This window comes from Asterias amurensis, chromosome 20 (assembly GCF_032118995.1).
Source record: "Asterias amurensis chromosome 20, ASM3211899v1".
In the NCBI taxonomy this organism is placed as follows: Eukaryota; Metazoa; Echinodermata; class Asteroidea; order Forcipulatida; family Asteriidae; genus Asterias; species Asterias amurensis.
Window position 1 is genome coordinate 9,873,967 of NC_092667.1, and position 16,325 is coordinate 9,890,291.

Genomic DNA, 16,325 nt, shown 5'->3' on the forward strand with positions numbered 1-16,325 from the left:
ACGAAAATGTCTGAATTCAGCTCCCTGGTGAGTACACAAATCATCTTCAAGCTGATGCTCATTGTCCACAAAGCACAATAATGGCAAGGCTAACCACTATATTTCTGAACTACTTCAAGTTTACACTCCATCAAGCAATCTTCAATCAAGTTCCATGCTTCTCATTGAACCCAAGTCTCGACACTCATGGTGGGGTACCAGGTCTTTTTCTTCAGCTGCACCAGTACACACCTGGAACTCTCTACCACTTACAATGTAATCTTAGATCTTGTCTTTGTACTACAAAATTCAAATCTTTTCTCAAAACTTATCTTATGTTACAGGTTTTCAAGGACTAATTTTTGTTTTGTCTGTTTTTCTTTTGTTTGTTTTGGGGTTTTACTGCACCTTGAACACCCAGCAGGGTGGATAAGTGCGCATTACAAGTCTTATTATTATTATTACTACACACCACCATGCTGCCCTAGCGCTTTTTCAAACACAATGTTGACCTCTACCCTCGCAGGTACCCATGATAAGCAATTATAGTAAAGCATCTTGCTAAAAACTACATTACAAGTGTCGTGATCGGGACTCGAACCCACACACGATCTGATGACTAGTCTTGGTCCCAAGACCATTGGTGTTGCCCGGTCACACACAACCAACGTTCCGATTATGCACGGCAAAAACTGTCCACGCTTGTAATGAACGAACGCTAGCGGGCGCTCTGTTTCTCTGATTTACGGATCTCACCAACGTTGGTTGTGTGTGACCGCACAACACCAATGGTCTTGGAACCAAGACTATCTGATGACTTACATGGTAACCACCAGAACTTGAGTTCGCTGCTCTAAACCCCTCGACTCAGAGCCTCCCAAATGACTATCACCACAAAATGATTCAACATGTACATGACTCAAACACCAGTCCGCAAATAAACCACAAGACAATCTCTAAAAAGTTTGTGTAGTTTAAAAAAGGTTTTATTTTTAGCTACCCCTATGAAACATTCATGGTTGAACAGAAATTTATTAATAGAAACAATGAAAATGTTGAACATCTTAAATCTACTCTGTATCCAGTTCATGTGCACTGTTTTAAGAACGACGCCATTTATCCACAGACACCGTTAAACAGTGAATAAAGCAATACAGTTCACGTAAATATTGATTAATGTGTTACCAATAAACCCCAGCTTCTGTTATATGTACCCATGATTACAGCGCAGTTTTGGAAATCTGCAGAGACGTGACACGTAACTGTAGCGTCCATTTTATGCATTCATCATAAATACAAATCCAAGTAAACAAAACATAAGAGAGATTTAGATTGAATCGTCGTTTAAGGCATGGTTAATACTTCCTGCGAATGCAATATTTGGTGACACAATAATCGGTTTGCACTTTTTTTTCCTTTTATGACGCAAGAAACTTAGCTTTGTACGAAGCATTCGCAGGAGGTATGACCCAGGCTTAAAGGAACACGTTGCCTTGGATCGGACGAGTTGGTCTAAAAAAAAAGCGTTTATAACCGTTTGTGTTCACAAAAACCTGCATTGGACAAACTTTGTTTATATTAGACTGGGTTCCTGTCTTTATCCGCAAGGATAAAGACAGGTCCCTGCTCTTAGATCCAGTGATTCCATTGGATACAATGATATTCATTGGATAAACATGAAGTGACAGAAGATGCCCAAACAGTCACTGCTGTCACGTCCACAATAGAATTCGACTGCAAATTTTTATGTGAAATGAGGGTAGGTCAAAGTTGAATATACACGCCAGTCTCGAGGCAGGTCTCTGGCATTATTCACGAGCCTCGAAGTGTGACGTCAGACGTTCAGGCTACATTTATATACACAGTATTCAAGAATCAGACCCTAACGGTTGAGTGACAAGTTACAAAAAAATAACCTAAAGTTATTGGATAAATCTACACTTGTCTGTTCTAAATTCAGTGGAAAAAAAAGAAGACAATCTTTAACTTAAAGGGTCTGGGTACTTTTTGTAACACAATGTCCACAGATTTAACGTCACAAAAATAGTTTTTGTGTCAGTTTTAGCATGTAAAACGTTACCGTAACTGGTTAATACATTTTTACATGCAAAAATAGTTTTCGTCTCACTGAGACATAAATTATTTTTGGGACTTGTTTTACTCATTTCTCAAAAACTACAGCACCTCAGCAAGTTATATTTTTAAAGGGAAGCTTTCTACCATCATTATCTTCATTGTAGCGTTAAAGTAAATCTGTGGAAATTGTGTTTTTGTGCACAACAAAAAGTACCCAAAGCCTTTCAATGCTACATAACAATAAACATCCGACTGCATTTCTATCCACGGAAAAAGAAAAAAAAACATAAAAATGCATGTACATGTTCATAAATAGTAAATATAGTACATCTCCAAAAGAAATGTTAACACTGCCAGACCCAGGACCCCCCGTAACCACACTCTTAAGGAGAAAGTACTCCACAATTCCATACAAAATAAACAGGTTCAAAAAACAGATACAAAAGAATGAATGCTGTGTATAATTTGGTGTAGGAATTCACTCTAGTTCTTTAAATTGTTGTGTTAAACCGATAACAAGCAGATGATAACACAGTTTGCAGAGTGCATTTGACTGATGTGAAAATTCCTTTAAAAAGGCTTGCGAGCCTGTAGGTTCTTTTTATTGTAGATAGGGAACCTCCCCAGATTTTACAATTTAGGAGGTTTACAGACATACAAAGCTACAGAGTTAGGACACAATGTGGTCTATTTCTGGCTCCCTCTGGTGACTGCTAAATGCTTTTTTCAAAAATATTTAAAGGCCCATGGAGATTTTGAGAAAATCCTGAAATCGGGTAAAACAACTAAAAGAATTGACAGTGTAATGTAATCATGTGGGAAAGGTGGACAACTATTGCAGTCCGCACCTAGCGCCCCCCCCCCCCCCCACCCACGGTTGTTTTCAAGAGACAGTAGTCAAGAACCTTCCACTATCAAAATGACCTCCTCAGAGGCAATCCATATCCCATATAAACTAAAAATTACATCTCGGGCACAACTTCACAAAGCCTGTAAGCATAAAAACTTGCTAAGCATAGGAAAATCTTGCTCAACAGAAACTGGTTACCATCCGCAATCCCATAAAAGTTACATTGGTGCAACTGGTGCCACGCTCAATTTTAGCTTAGCAAGTAAATTTGCCAAGCAGTATTTTCTGCTTTACGGCTTTATGAACTTGGACCCTGAAGACTACATCTAGAGTTTTCTTGATTTCAATGCTCCATCTTCTCTTCCGTTGATGGGGCAGGAGCTGTGGGCGGTACAACAGCTTGGGCAACGGGCGCACTGGGGGCATCTTCCTTGGGGGCAGCCGGATCTGGTTTGGCAGCTGGAGCGGGTTTGTCTTCTTTACTCTCTGTGGACTTCTGGGCGTCGGGTACCGGTTTCTCAGCATCACCTCTGTTGCATTAAGGTGGAGAAAATACAAAAACATTACATTTGTTTTCTACTCAACCTGCTAAATGTTTCCAAATGTAACACAGCTAAAATGAAAACCCTGCTAGATGCAACACAGTTGAAATTAAAATGCATCAAAATGTCACCCTGTGAAATGTATCCAATTCATTCAGTCGATGAACTGAAACAATTGGTCATGCCACTGGTTCAGAGTATTCTCTACATAAGCATGAACGCCTGACGTCAGACTTTGAGGCTCGTGAATAACGCCAACGACCGGCATCAAAACTGGCGCAACCCGGCGTGTGTTTTGACCTTTGACCCCATACATTTCAGATAGAGACACGCAGTCCAATTCTATTGTCGACGTGACAGGAATGAACTGTTTGGGCATCTATGCTCATGTCACTGTGCACGTATATCCAACCTCATTGTATCTTATGGAATCACTGGATCTGAGAAGCTGGGCCCGTCTTTATCCTTGCGGGTAAAGACAGGGGCCCAGTCTAGGCGATCATAAGAACAGAATTTGGCGGTTAGCAGAGCTATTAAAATTGGGCCTAGTGTCCGCCTTAATCCTCAGAGAGCAGTCTAACTATATATACCTACCCTTTAGCAGCTGCATCAGTGTTGGCAGTCTCCATAGGTTCTGCCTCTGCAGCAGTACTAGCTGCCTTCTCTTTACTGGCTGCTTCATCTCTCTCTTTACGAGCCTCTGCACCTTTTCAAATCAAGTAAACCCATCACGAATCAACATCAATTCAAGCTAATTAGACGTCGCAAAGGCACTGGACACTATTGGTAATTGTCAAAGTCCAGTCTTCTCACTTGCTGTATCTCAACATATGCATAAAATAACAAACCTGTGAAAATTTGCGCTCAATCTGTCGTCGAAGTTGTGAGATATTAATGAAAGAAAAACACCCTTGTCACACGAAGTTGTGTGCTTTCAGATGCTTGATTTCGAGACCTCAAATTCTAAATCTGAATTCTCAAAATCACTCCACTTCGGAGGGAGCCGTTACTCACAATGTTTTATACTAACAACCTCTCCCCATTACTCGTTACCAAGTTAGGTTTTATGCTCATAATTTTTTTGAGTAATTACCAGTAGTGTCCACTGCCATTAAAAATATAAATAATACTTGTTTGTTTATTAGTTCACCACAATATTATAAGTTTACCACAGCACAACACTGGGTTGGACTACCTAAGACTTCTGTCAAAAAAGGAATGGACAGAGCTGACTGGAAGAATAGTAAAAACGGCAGAAACGGAACTGACAATGTCAGCTACGCGACAACTGCTACACACACACATATTAGTTTACCAGCCAAAATACCATTTCCCAATGTACCATCCGTGACTGGTCTCCTGCTAATTTTTGCTGAGCAGAAAGTCGTTAAAAGCAACTTAAGCAGCTCAATGGAATTGAACATGTACTATGGCTTCCAGTTTTTTTAAAAAGTAATATACCCATGCATGTGAGTTACTATCCATGAAAAAGAGGAAAAGAGAAAACCGCGACAGAAAAAAAGAGAAATAGAGAACATTCCATACTTTTGTACACAGAAAGTGAGGAAAAAAAGAGGAAAATCAAAACCCCAAAAGAGGAAATCAGCTGAAAACAGGAAGTCTCACATGCCCGTAAACCACAAGGGAAACCGACTAGTAAGTTTTAAAGAGTTTTGGGTTTGAGCAAAGAAAAACAGCAGCAAATGATTATATGGCTTGTGACTGGCACCCCCAAGAATAATTAACTAATAGGGGAACCGCCAACATAGGGCTAGCTCAGTTGGTAGAGCACCGGTACGCTAAGTTAGAGGTTATTGGTTCAAGCCCCTCTCCAATCAATCTTCCTTTGTTCTAACCCAAAATAATTTTTATTGAAGACTGAGGATGACGTGGTCTTACTTTTTTCAGCGGCGTCTTTAGCTTGCATGTCTTGCTCGGGGCGAGCCTTCTTACGTCGATGGGTCCTGATGTCTCGACGTCCGCCTTCTCCTTCGTCTTCACTATCGGAGAACTCCTCGTCGCAAGCGATGCGTTTATCCCGTGACATGATGGACACGCGCTTATCGGGCTGGTCGTCCTCGTCGTTATCGCTGTCGTCATGGAGAGCATCCTCCATCATGGGTTGGATCTGAACGCCGGGGGCGTGCGGGATCATACGCATGTTCTCATACAACCTTGTTCTGTTTTGAGGATAATGTTAGAAACATGTCAGGCATGGAATTTCAGCTTTGAGAGGGCATGGTCCCATTTTATTATTTAGAAAAGGGCAACTCCAAAAGACAATTTGCCCTAGGACAATTTCTAAACAGGCACAAAGGCCAAGACTTGGGCAATAAAGACCATGGCATCTGCTTAACTCTAGGCCTATCATGATTTAACTTAATCATATTCATAATAACATTCTATCTTCATAATTATTTATTTATTTATGTAAACATTTATTTTTTATTTCAACTGGGTGGCCTAGTCAGTGGTAACTACTGGTTTCCCATGGGTCATATCAAAGACAGATTAACAACTAAACCATTAGAAATAACAGAATATACAGTGCTTTACACACATAACTAAAATGGGTAAACTAAAATGTTTCTAACAAGTATAAATATAGGTAGAAATATAAAATATAAATATAAATGTAGGCAATTTTTACAGTACAAACAAATAAAAACAAACAATGGGAAGAGAACAGGAAAGAGAATCAAAACAAGGAAATGCAAACCCGATTATTTAATTTCATTTCAATTCAATTCAATAACATACATTTCAATTTCACATATCTCTTAAAACATACATGATGATCTTCAGAATCAGAATATCCTACTAAGGCCAATTGACCCATTTGACCTGATGTCATCATCAGAATAATATTGGATGCGCCATTTTGGTGGTCAATGTCAACGTGTGATATTCAGTGAAGCGTGCATTTTTAGGTGACGCGACGTTTACACGTAAGACTATTGACCACCAACATGGTGAGCGTGGCATCAGTCGCCAAGGTGATGCGCGTGGAAGGGGTCAATAGACCAATCCATTAGGCTCTGCCCACGGCACACGTATAAGCAAGAACACGTGAGCCTCTCCAATGCCATTCTGCACAACTCTGCCAGGCGTGTCGAGCATACGCACACGCATGTCAGACTTTATATTGTCAGACCTTTTGGGGTCAGACCTTTTGGGGGTGGAGTTGTGATTGGTCAATACACAATGGGGCGGAGCTTAATGGATCGGTCTATTAATGGAAAGAGTGAGACACATCAGTGAACCGCATCATACAGGCTGCAATTCAATTCAATTCAATTCAATACAATTCAACAACATATATTTCCACCCATAATTATGATGTGAAGAATCAGAATATATTTAACAGTATCGTATTGCAAGTGTGCACAATTTATCTGTTGTTGCACCATAACACCTTGTAAACCCTTATAAGGTGCTAACTAATTGGGTCTCAAAATTCATCACTGCAATAACCTTTCTTTCTGAAAGCTGGAAAACACTCAGCGCCTTGAGTACCTTGTTTGGTAGATACGTGCGCTATATAAGACTTTGATACTATTACTACTATTATAATTATTATGATTACCAACCAAGCTACCATCAACTTGCTACTATTTACTTACTAGACAATGGGAGACTTTGGAACGCTAGGTGGCAGCAGACTTACCAGGTAAATTTCCATTGTTTACGTAGTTCTAAGCATGCGCACATTACCGAAAACAATGGATTAACCTGGTAAGTCTGCTGCCACCAAGTGTCCCAAAAGTCCCTCGTTGAAAGGCAATATATTCTGCATGCTCTATAAAATAAGGCATAGATCTTTGATTCCAAAAGGGTCTACCATGTTTAGGGATTATGGAAAAGTAGCCAAAGAAATGATAAAACAAAAAAACCAGAACTTACTTGATTTTGTCGAGGTAGTCCCCAGTGTTCTGGTTGGTCATGTTTGATGGGCTGATATGAAGTTTGAAATCTGGTCCGAAATACTCAAAGTAGTCGTTATACGGGAGCTCTGTATACATACACAACAATTACAGTTGACAATTAAAACTAAATGTAACAAAGAATGGACCTCTACTCTAACAGCCTCATGCTCTCGCTCCTCTGTTGTATAGTTCATTCCTAGTTAATTATTTATTATTTGCTTTAAGATTATATTGTTTAGATTGTGTTACATTTCTATGTACTGTTTAATTCTCACAATTTTGGCTGGCAGCTGAATGCGCCCTTGCATGCCTGCTTCTCAAACACGTTGTAGCCACGTCCTTCGCAATTCAGCTCTTAGCTGCGAGTAAGGACGACTAACCCCCCAATATAACGACGACAAACATTCACGACTACTTCAAGAATAGTCGGGACTACTATTTGAGGTGTGATTAGTTGAATAGTTAAATTCACTAGTCGCTCAGGCCTATTTCTAATACTCGTTTTTACTCACCATTTGCAATTTCGACCCCTAGGGCAGTGGCTGTCTCATAGGTCCAACAGCGAGCGACGTTGCGGATTGTGTAGCCACCCCCGCCAAGAAGAAGCAATGGCAGATTGTACTGTTTCATGAATTCAACACACTTAGCGTGACCTGAAGAAGTAACAAATGGTGTTGGAGTCAATTTATTTCAAAGGCAGTCTTATTGAGAAAAGAACAAAGAAAAATTAACTTTGTTGAGTTGGATTTGAACCAACTCTTGCAACTGAGCCATCAAGCCCTATGTTGACTGTGCAGGTTGTACTGTTTCGTGAATTCAACACACTTAAAGCCATTATACACTTTCGGCACAGAAAAAAAAGAAAAAAGTTCACAGATTTACAAATAACTTACAGGGTTTACAGAAGGTAATGGTGAAAGACTTCTCTTGAAATATTATTCCATGAAATGCTTTACTTTTCGAGAAAACATTAAAACAATTATCAATTCTCGTTGTCGAGAATTACAAATTTATTTTAAACACATGTCATGAACCGGCGAAATCGGCGGAAACAAGGGTGGGTTTTCCCCGTTATTTTCTCCCGACTCCGATAACCGATTAAGCCCAAATTTTCACAGGTTTGTTATTTTTTATATCAGTTGTGATACACAAAGTGTGGGCCTTTGGACAATACAGTTTACCGAAAGTGTCCCATGGCTTTTCGTGACCTGAAGAAAACTACTTTGGAGTCAATTTAAAAAACAAAGAAAAATTAGTGGGATTTGAAACCATTTAGTGCTGACATTACCTTTGAGTGTGAGGTTGAAACATCCCAGCCTGTCCCCTGAGAGCGAGTCTGCACCGCATTGAAGAACAACAGCACTGGGCTGGTACATCTCCATTACTTTAGACATGATCTGAAACAAATCAACAACAAATCAGTATACCGATTCAGCAACTCGGGCTCCATGGTCATGTAAGGGCCAATGGGGCTGGCTGCCACTGGCGGCCGGCACTGCAGACGCGTCCTTCGCAATTCAGGTTCTCAGCTTCCATTGATGATGATTAGCCTTACATTGACGGAATCAGGAATAAGGGCAGGAGAAGAACTTCATTCGTAGACCAGCTGAAGAAGGACGCTACACAACAGGAAGCATCCGAGCTTAGGACGCTGATGCTGGACCGGGATGCGTGGAAGACGACCATCAGAGTTTCCCGAGAAGGCGTCGGCTGAAGACATCCTCTCGCTCAACTGAACTGAGCGTTACAATTATTTATTTAATATTAAGGATGACTTACTGGTTTGAAGATGTGATCGTAAGATTCGTCGTCGATTCCATCTCTCAAGGGAAAGTTCACGGCGTAGTATTTACCCTTCCCAGCACCAATGTCCTATTATGGGGCAAAAAGAAACCATACACTTAAAAATCAACTTGAACAAAATCATTCCAACTAACTTGACTATTTCTCCTTTCGACATAATCTGAAAGAAACCGTACCAGAGATTGATAACCGGCTGGCTTCCGCGTGTCAGGCGCACAAGATAATCACGCGGAACGCAATTCATAGCTCTTAGTAACAGCGCGTAATCTACTTCTAAGCGCGCGGGCGTAATCTATTTCTAAGCGCGCACGCGTACACACAACCCACGCGCAACAGACTCTTCACAAAGTTTTTGAAAAAATATTTCAAACCTTGAACTTTCAACTGTCAAAGTGTCTGTAACTGTATTTTTTTAAACATTTTTTAACAAAAGGGCATTTATGACTGGGAATAAAAGAGTAGTGCCTCGTTCTTAAACGTCCGTTTAAAACCTTGCAGGGTCATTGCCGTGCGCTAAAGGCCCGAGCCGACTGGCAATTAGACCCTGCCGGCTTTAACCGGCCGTGAAAGAACTCGTCGCTACCCTTTTATTCCCTTATTTATGGCCGTAGTAGTCTTGACTTACCCTGAGGTCCCCGGTACCAGGGAAGTATTCACCATACTTATGGAATGATACAGTCATAACTCTGTCTGTGGTATAGAAAGCTTCTTCCACACCATCACCGTGATGGATGTCAATATCAATGTATAGGACACGCTGGTGATATCTGGCGAGAAAAGAAAAAAAAGAAAAACAAGTTTAGTAAGTAGGATTTGAAGCTTTGCACGGTGGCAGTATAGTTAAGAGAGATTTGCGGTAGCATCATTTGGAAATCTCTTTTGAGTAGTGTTGGTTCTGAAAAGAACTGTAGTTGTCAACTACAGGTCCTTTTTAAAACTGACACCACTCAAAAGACATATACACATGGTGCTACCGCAAACTTCAACTAAGAAGTTTAGTCACTCCTTAAGGTTATTCCAGCACTGACTACAAGACATGCATCTGAATATTGTAATAACTTCAAAGGGCTTAAATTTTGAAAGAAAATACACAAGACTACATGTATAAGGCATGTTGCTCAAAACATCTACCTAAAGATTTTTATCAGGTTAGCCTAAAAGTGGATGGATTTGAAAGAGCATTCTTTTTCAAATTAGTTTTGCACATGTTTTTAGACCATATTTTGAAAAATAATTTCTTAGATTGTTTCACTTATACTTAACAGTTACCACTTTCATATATTAAAAACTACAAACAGTTGTATAAACTTATGCAAGTAGGTAAATATGGCAATCAAATATGGGTACACTTTTGTTAACCCCAAGTTGTGTACGGGCCTTGTAATGCAAGCCAACTTTTACGGGCAATTCGGAGGCAACCAATTGCAGTGCATGCAAAAGAAACACTTTGGTAGCACACAAGTCTTTCTTCAAACTATTCCAGTCCCCAAGAATAAAACCTGAACATTGAAATGTGAATGACTTTTCTTCTTTGAGATTGCGTGGAACCGGTTGCCTGTGAAAAGCCTTGTGTGACATGGCCCTAACACAGGAAGAAACTATTAATACAGTAAACTTGCGTATACAACCATGTGTAAATCTCATTTGTGTGAGTGTTGGGTTTACACATGGTTGAACCCGCAAGTTTACTATTTATTTATAATTGCTTCCTATTTCTCCACACCATGCAAAGCTTCAAACAATACTTAAAGGCAGTGGACACTATTGGTAATTGTCAAAGACCAGTCTTCTCAGTTTGTGTATCTCAACATATGCATAAAATAACAAACCTCTGACAATTTGAGCTCAATTGGTCGTCGAACTTGCGAGATAATAATGAAAGAAAAAACACCCTTGTCACACAAAGTTGTGTGCGTTTAGATGGTTGATTTCGAGACCTCAAGTTCTAAATCCGAGGTCTCGAAATCAAATTCGTGGAAAATTACTTCTTTCTCGAAAACTATGGCACTTCAGAGGGAGCTGTTTCTCACAATGTTTTATACCATCAACCTCTCCCCATTACTCATAATCAAGTAAGGTTTTATGATGACAATTATTTTGAGTAATTACCAATAGTGTCCACTGCCTTTAATGGCCCTAACAGTTGTGACTTACTTCAACAGTTCCAAAATGGCTAGCACAATGTCATTGACGTAACAGAATCCCGAAGCCTCAGATTTCTTGGCGTGATGGAGCCCCCCAGCCCAGTTGATGGCGATGTCTGTCTGTTGCTTGTTGAGTTTGACTGCTCCCGCCACGGACCCACCCCCAGAGAGCTGACAAAACTCATAGAGACCATCAAATACAGGGCAATCTTCACCAACGTTGACTGTAATCAAATACATAAATTGGTATGTATTATTCAAGGATAAGATTTGAAGCGTGAAGCATGCAAGCTCAAACTTGCAAGCATGAAGCCCAATATTTGTATTTATCTTTGGTTTTAAAGCCCTACCCTGCAATCTGGGACATTATTATAAGTATATGGTTTTACCTTCAGTTTTGTATAATTTTTTTTCCTTTTTTTCTTTTCTTCTTTTTTTTTTTGGGGGGGGGGAGGGGCAGAAAAAAAATGATTTTAAATCTTTTTAAATGAAAAAAAAACCAAAAACAGAATTCCGGTTAAAAACAGCGAAATCACATCCCTGATTAATGAACAACTCAAGGATGTAACAATGAAGTCAAGTGAAGTTAGCAATACGGGAGATCCACGACACAGTGCCATCTCAACTCTCTTTTGTGCATGTTTGTAAATGATTTTGACACCCAAAATGACACCCAGGATATGCACACATGTGAGTACGCTGCGCGTATTGCAAGGGGGCCTATAGGATGTTTTCCCAACACCAGCCAGCCGGACCACTTAGACTACTCTTCTGGTTTTTTTTTTTAAGGGCAACGCTGCGAAGGTCCAGAATGTAATTCATTTCTCCCGAATCACTTGTACCCCCTTAGCAAGAAGTGCCTGGTTCTGGCAAGGAGCCTCGCACATACTTACATCTCTGCATTTGTTTGGTATACTCAGACATGTTGTCTGGTCGGATCGTCCGTAGGAACTTGATGTAATCGTCGCTATGGTATTTGGTCATTTCTTCCATCACAGCCTTGTGGGGTCTCTGCATATCAGAAATAATTAGAAAAGCTGAGTTACACTTAGTTTCACATTTAAGACGTCAGCCGTCGATATCACCAAACTCTTCGTAACTTAGGATTAATCTTAAGACTTAAGAAGAGTCCCAGCCCTGCACTGTAGCACGAAAACACTAAGATTAATCCTAAGATATGACGAGTTACTCGAACGAGTTCCACCTTGTTTGAAACGATCGGGGACATTTAACTGGTTTTATCTGACGATTTTGAAAAGAGAAGAACTGATGGGCATTCTAAACCCAAAGTTCACGAAAAGCATGCTGAGTTCAACTGAAATGCTTATAGTCTTTTCGACTTGGCTTCAAAAGACCTACAGTGCAACTTGGAATAATACGTTAAATGGTTTTATCTTGAATATTTAATGGAACGAAGAAAATAACACAGATAAAACAGGTTGTCCAAAAGACACCCAAACACCCCTCTGGCAAACATTATGTTGGTAGGCAAGACACAAGAGTAATTTACTGTTTCAAAACTTACATAGATTTCCATTTTTCTGTAGAGTCCATAGTTGAGGATGAGGTTGTGTGTCATGCGTATGCGATGAGGTTTCATTGGGTGGCCTTGCCCATAATAGTAGTTCCCTACATCACCTGCAAAACAAAGAGGATAAAATGCATGTAGAATACAAATACTTGAAATGTGCCAGGGTTTCCCCAAAACTTTTTTCGGTGAAAAGTCAGCAGGACCACCTAGCTTGTCTATTCATTAGCATGACCTCAGCCTGATTTAAGTAAACTTGAAGGTTTTGAGGAAAAATTTCGGAAAATGCTGATGAGAGTCCTAATTGCAATTTGATTTATATAATTGTGAAATAAAATTACAAGTCATATCTCCCACCCCAATCTGGTGTACAATTGGTGTGCTAACCTGGCATCTAATGTGAACTGGTTAAGGATGTTAAGATTATCAAATTGTTGTTCATTTTTCCCACAATTTTTAATGTCTAGACGTGGTTTAAGATGAAATAAACACACCAAATATATTATCAGCCTAAAATTTTAAAAGTTAACTTTGCATTTAAAGTTTATTTATAAATGAAAAAGGTGGAAAGGGACTTGAAACTGAATTGAAATGTAAAAATAATTGCATTTACGTATGCATTTTATGGGGTCCTACTAAAAGCCGACAACAAGCCCACAGTGCCGACAACACGCTGATAACAAGTTTCAAATACCTCAAAAACAGCAAATAAACCAAAGGCTTATTAGAACTATGTGCGCTTTATAATATCAAAAAGAAATGTAGTGGCAAAACCTCAAGAAAAGTCTGAAATTTTAGCCAGCACAAAAAAGAACACTTGCACTGCGAGCGGTCAGATGCCATCTTGGCGTAAAAACAGTGTTTCGACTAGTCCATTATGATGCGGGTAAGATAGATTGGTGCTTACAACACAGGACGGGCATCACTGTGCACACAGTGTAGTGAAGGTCTTCACAAAACGCCCGCCCCTGGTTGTTGGTAAGAGCTAAATCTACCTGTATCACAATGGACAGTGTCGAAACACGGTTCTTAAGCCAAGATGGCGTCTAACTGCTCACCGTGTAAGTTTGTTTTTTTCAGCTTGTTGTCAGCTTTTAGTAGGACCGATTTTATGCTCTAATAATTGTTGTAAAAAAAATTCACAATAATAAATTAAAAGTGACATCATGATATAACCATGGAGTTAGTCACATGTTTAATTTTAATAAGGAAACTCAAGTAACAAGTCAAATAAGGTCCGGAAAAAGCCCACTTCCATGATGTGACAAAACTATACATCAAAAACCTGAAGTGAAGTAAGACTAGTTTAGTTGATTAAACAATAAAAAAACTAATTCAATTCACTGGATATCCCTGCAGATGATGAAAGCACTCAAAAACATTGAGATAATCGCCGAAAATTCAAATTTGCCACAGCTGTTTGCATGTCATAAAAATAAAATGTTATTCAATGTCATGTCCTTGACCTTGCTTCCAATTGCCAACAAACACCAAGGTCTCCAAATTCTTCAAATTAAAACAGTCAGTCGTGTATGATTCTGAATGATGCCGATGGGGTGACAATTTTGAGCTTCAATCCCTGTAGTTCAGTGCAGTGGATTATTTTACCTCAAAACATCAACAGATGGTACCGTTGTAAATATTTTCTAGAATTGACAACCTTAAATCAAGTTGTCCACATTAAATTTCATTCACCAGTTTTACAACAAAACATTTGACCTTGTTCCCAGACAGCAAACAGCGCATATCAGCATACAAAAAAAATAGGGAACCATACTACTCTACTACGGCGCTTTAGTCAACAATTTCAAACAGTGACACTAAAAGAAAAATGATAAAAATACTCCTCAATAAGACATCTTTTCAGAATAAAATTGATCTACTTCATCTAACAGTAAATTCCAAGTTTGTCAATAGTGTCAAGGAACCCTGAAAAAGCTTACCATCATAGTAGTAGCACACTCTTTTCTTGCTGCCGGTGGACGCCATGCCGCTAAATTGTGCACGACTGGAGCGACTGAGTCCAGTGTTTGTGCACAAAACGAACAATACAAAAACAGTGCACCAAGTCTCCGCTGGTTCACAACATTTCCAATACGTATAGCTAACCCTGTGAAATAGGTACCAGTGCGCTTTAGTGCAGTTTTCAATCGATAAAAAGATTATTGTTTCAAAGGGGGGCGCCCCCCCCCCCCCTCGCACCCCCCCCCCTCTCCAAACCTTTTTTTTAAGGAAGGGTGGGAAAATGGCGGGGTTAGGGTGTGGCTTTGAGTTTATGGATATGTATACCAAGTTTTGTTTGCCACAAATAGCAGTAAAAAGGATTATTCAAAGAGTTTTTATAACGATGTGACCTTGACCTTGGCCCAGCAACGGTTGTTCTTTCTTAGAAGATTGAGGAGTTTTCGTGTCAGCCAAGATTTGCTGGTAAAGTTTTATCGGGCAGTTGTTGTGAGTATTTTGACACTCTCGATCACTGTCTGGTATGGCAACACCACGGCAGATGACCGAAAACGCCTCAATCGTGTAGTCGGTACTGCTAGCTTTATCATTGGTCGTGAGCTTCCTGCTTTGGATAAACTTTATACTGCTCGGGTTCTGAAGAAATCTAGATCTATTATTTCGGATGAATTTCACCCTGCGAACAGTTTGTTTGAATTAATGAGATCAGGTAAGCGATATAGAGCGATCAGAGCCGACTCCAACCGTACTCGCAATAGTTTTTATCCCAGTGCAATAAGGTTACTTAATGATTAATACTTTTTAATTTGTTTTGGGGGTTTGCAATTTTGTTACTGTTATTGTCTCTCTGCATATTTGTTCGTTATTGTATGCCTATGTGGTTTTAGGGTTTTCTGTATTTTTTGTAATTTTTGATTGTTAATATTTTTAGACTCGCAAGCCGAAGTGAATTTCACTGTATATGTATTTATATGTGTGACAATAAACAATTGAATTGAATTGAATTGAATTGATCCCCCCATCCCCAAAAACCTTAGGGATTTCCCAAACGTTGGAGGGGGTAATAGGCCTATTTTTATGTCTTTCGAAATTAATTTTGTAGCCATTGGACACTTTCGGTAAACAGTATTGTCCAAGGCCCACACTTCGTGTATCACAACTTATATATAAAATAAAAATAATAACAAACCTGTGAAAATTAAGGCTCAATCGGTCATCGGAGTCGGGAGGAAATAACGGGAAAACCCACCCTTGTTTCCGCACGTTTCGCCGTCGTGTCATGACTGTGTTTAAAAAAAAAATCCGTAATTCTCGATATCGAGAATTGATATTGTTTTAATGTTTTCTCAAAAAGTAAAGCATTTCATGGAATAATAATTATTACAAGAGAAGTTTTTCACCATTACCTTTATTTTTACTCTGTACCGAAAGTGCCCAATGGCTTTAAAACAACCCGTTTTCCCCCACATTATGACAGTTGTGTTTTTTGCTGATTATTTACTATTGCTAATCCTG

General features: G+C 39.5%; 1 protein-coding gene across 1 annotated transcript; it reads right to left on the reverse strand.

Annotated features, from left to right (window-relative positions):
• Nucleotides 1-2,936: 2,936 nt before the first annotated feature.
• LOC139952358 (probable histone deacetylase 1-A) lies at nt 2,937-14,869 on the reverse strand. The gene is made up of 12 exons (XM_071951473.1): nt 14,792-14,869; nt 12,846-12,958; nt 12,214-12,331; nt 11,331-11,544; nt 9,802-9,943; nt 9,153-9,245; nt 8,662-8,770; nt 7,886-8,026; nt 7,351-7,459; nt 5,347-5,627; nt 4,042-4,153; nt 2,937-3,435 (listed from the first exon to the last, which is right to left on the reverse strand). The coding sequence occupies exons 1-12, from the start codon at nt 14,835-14,837 to the stop codon at nt 3,249-3,251; spliced, it is 1,665 nt and encodes a 554-aa protein (XP_071807574.1). The 5' UTR covers nt 14,838-14,869; the 3' UTR covers nt 2,937-3,248.
• Nucleotides 14,870-16,325: the final 1,456 nt, after the last annotated feature.

Bases quoted from the DNA above. Each gene is read 5' to 3' on its own strand.
- LOC139952358 (XM_071951473.1), bottom strand. From the start codon at position 14,837: ATGGCGTCCACCGGCAGCAAGAAAAGAGTGTGCTACTACTATGATG. The intron at 7,460-7,885 runs GTGAGTAAAAAC...GTATGTATACAG, and splicing joins AGGGGTCGAAATTGCAAATG to AGCTCCCGTATAACGACTAC. The intron at 3,436-4,041 runs GTAGGTATATAT...TTAATGCAACAG, and splicing joins ACTGATGCAGCTGCTAAAGG to AGGTGATGCTGAGAAACCGG.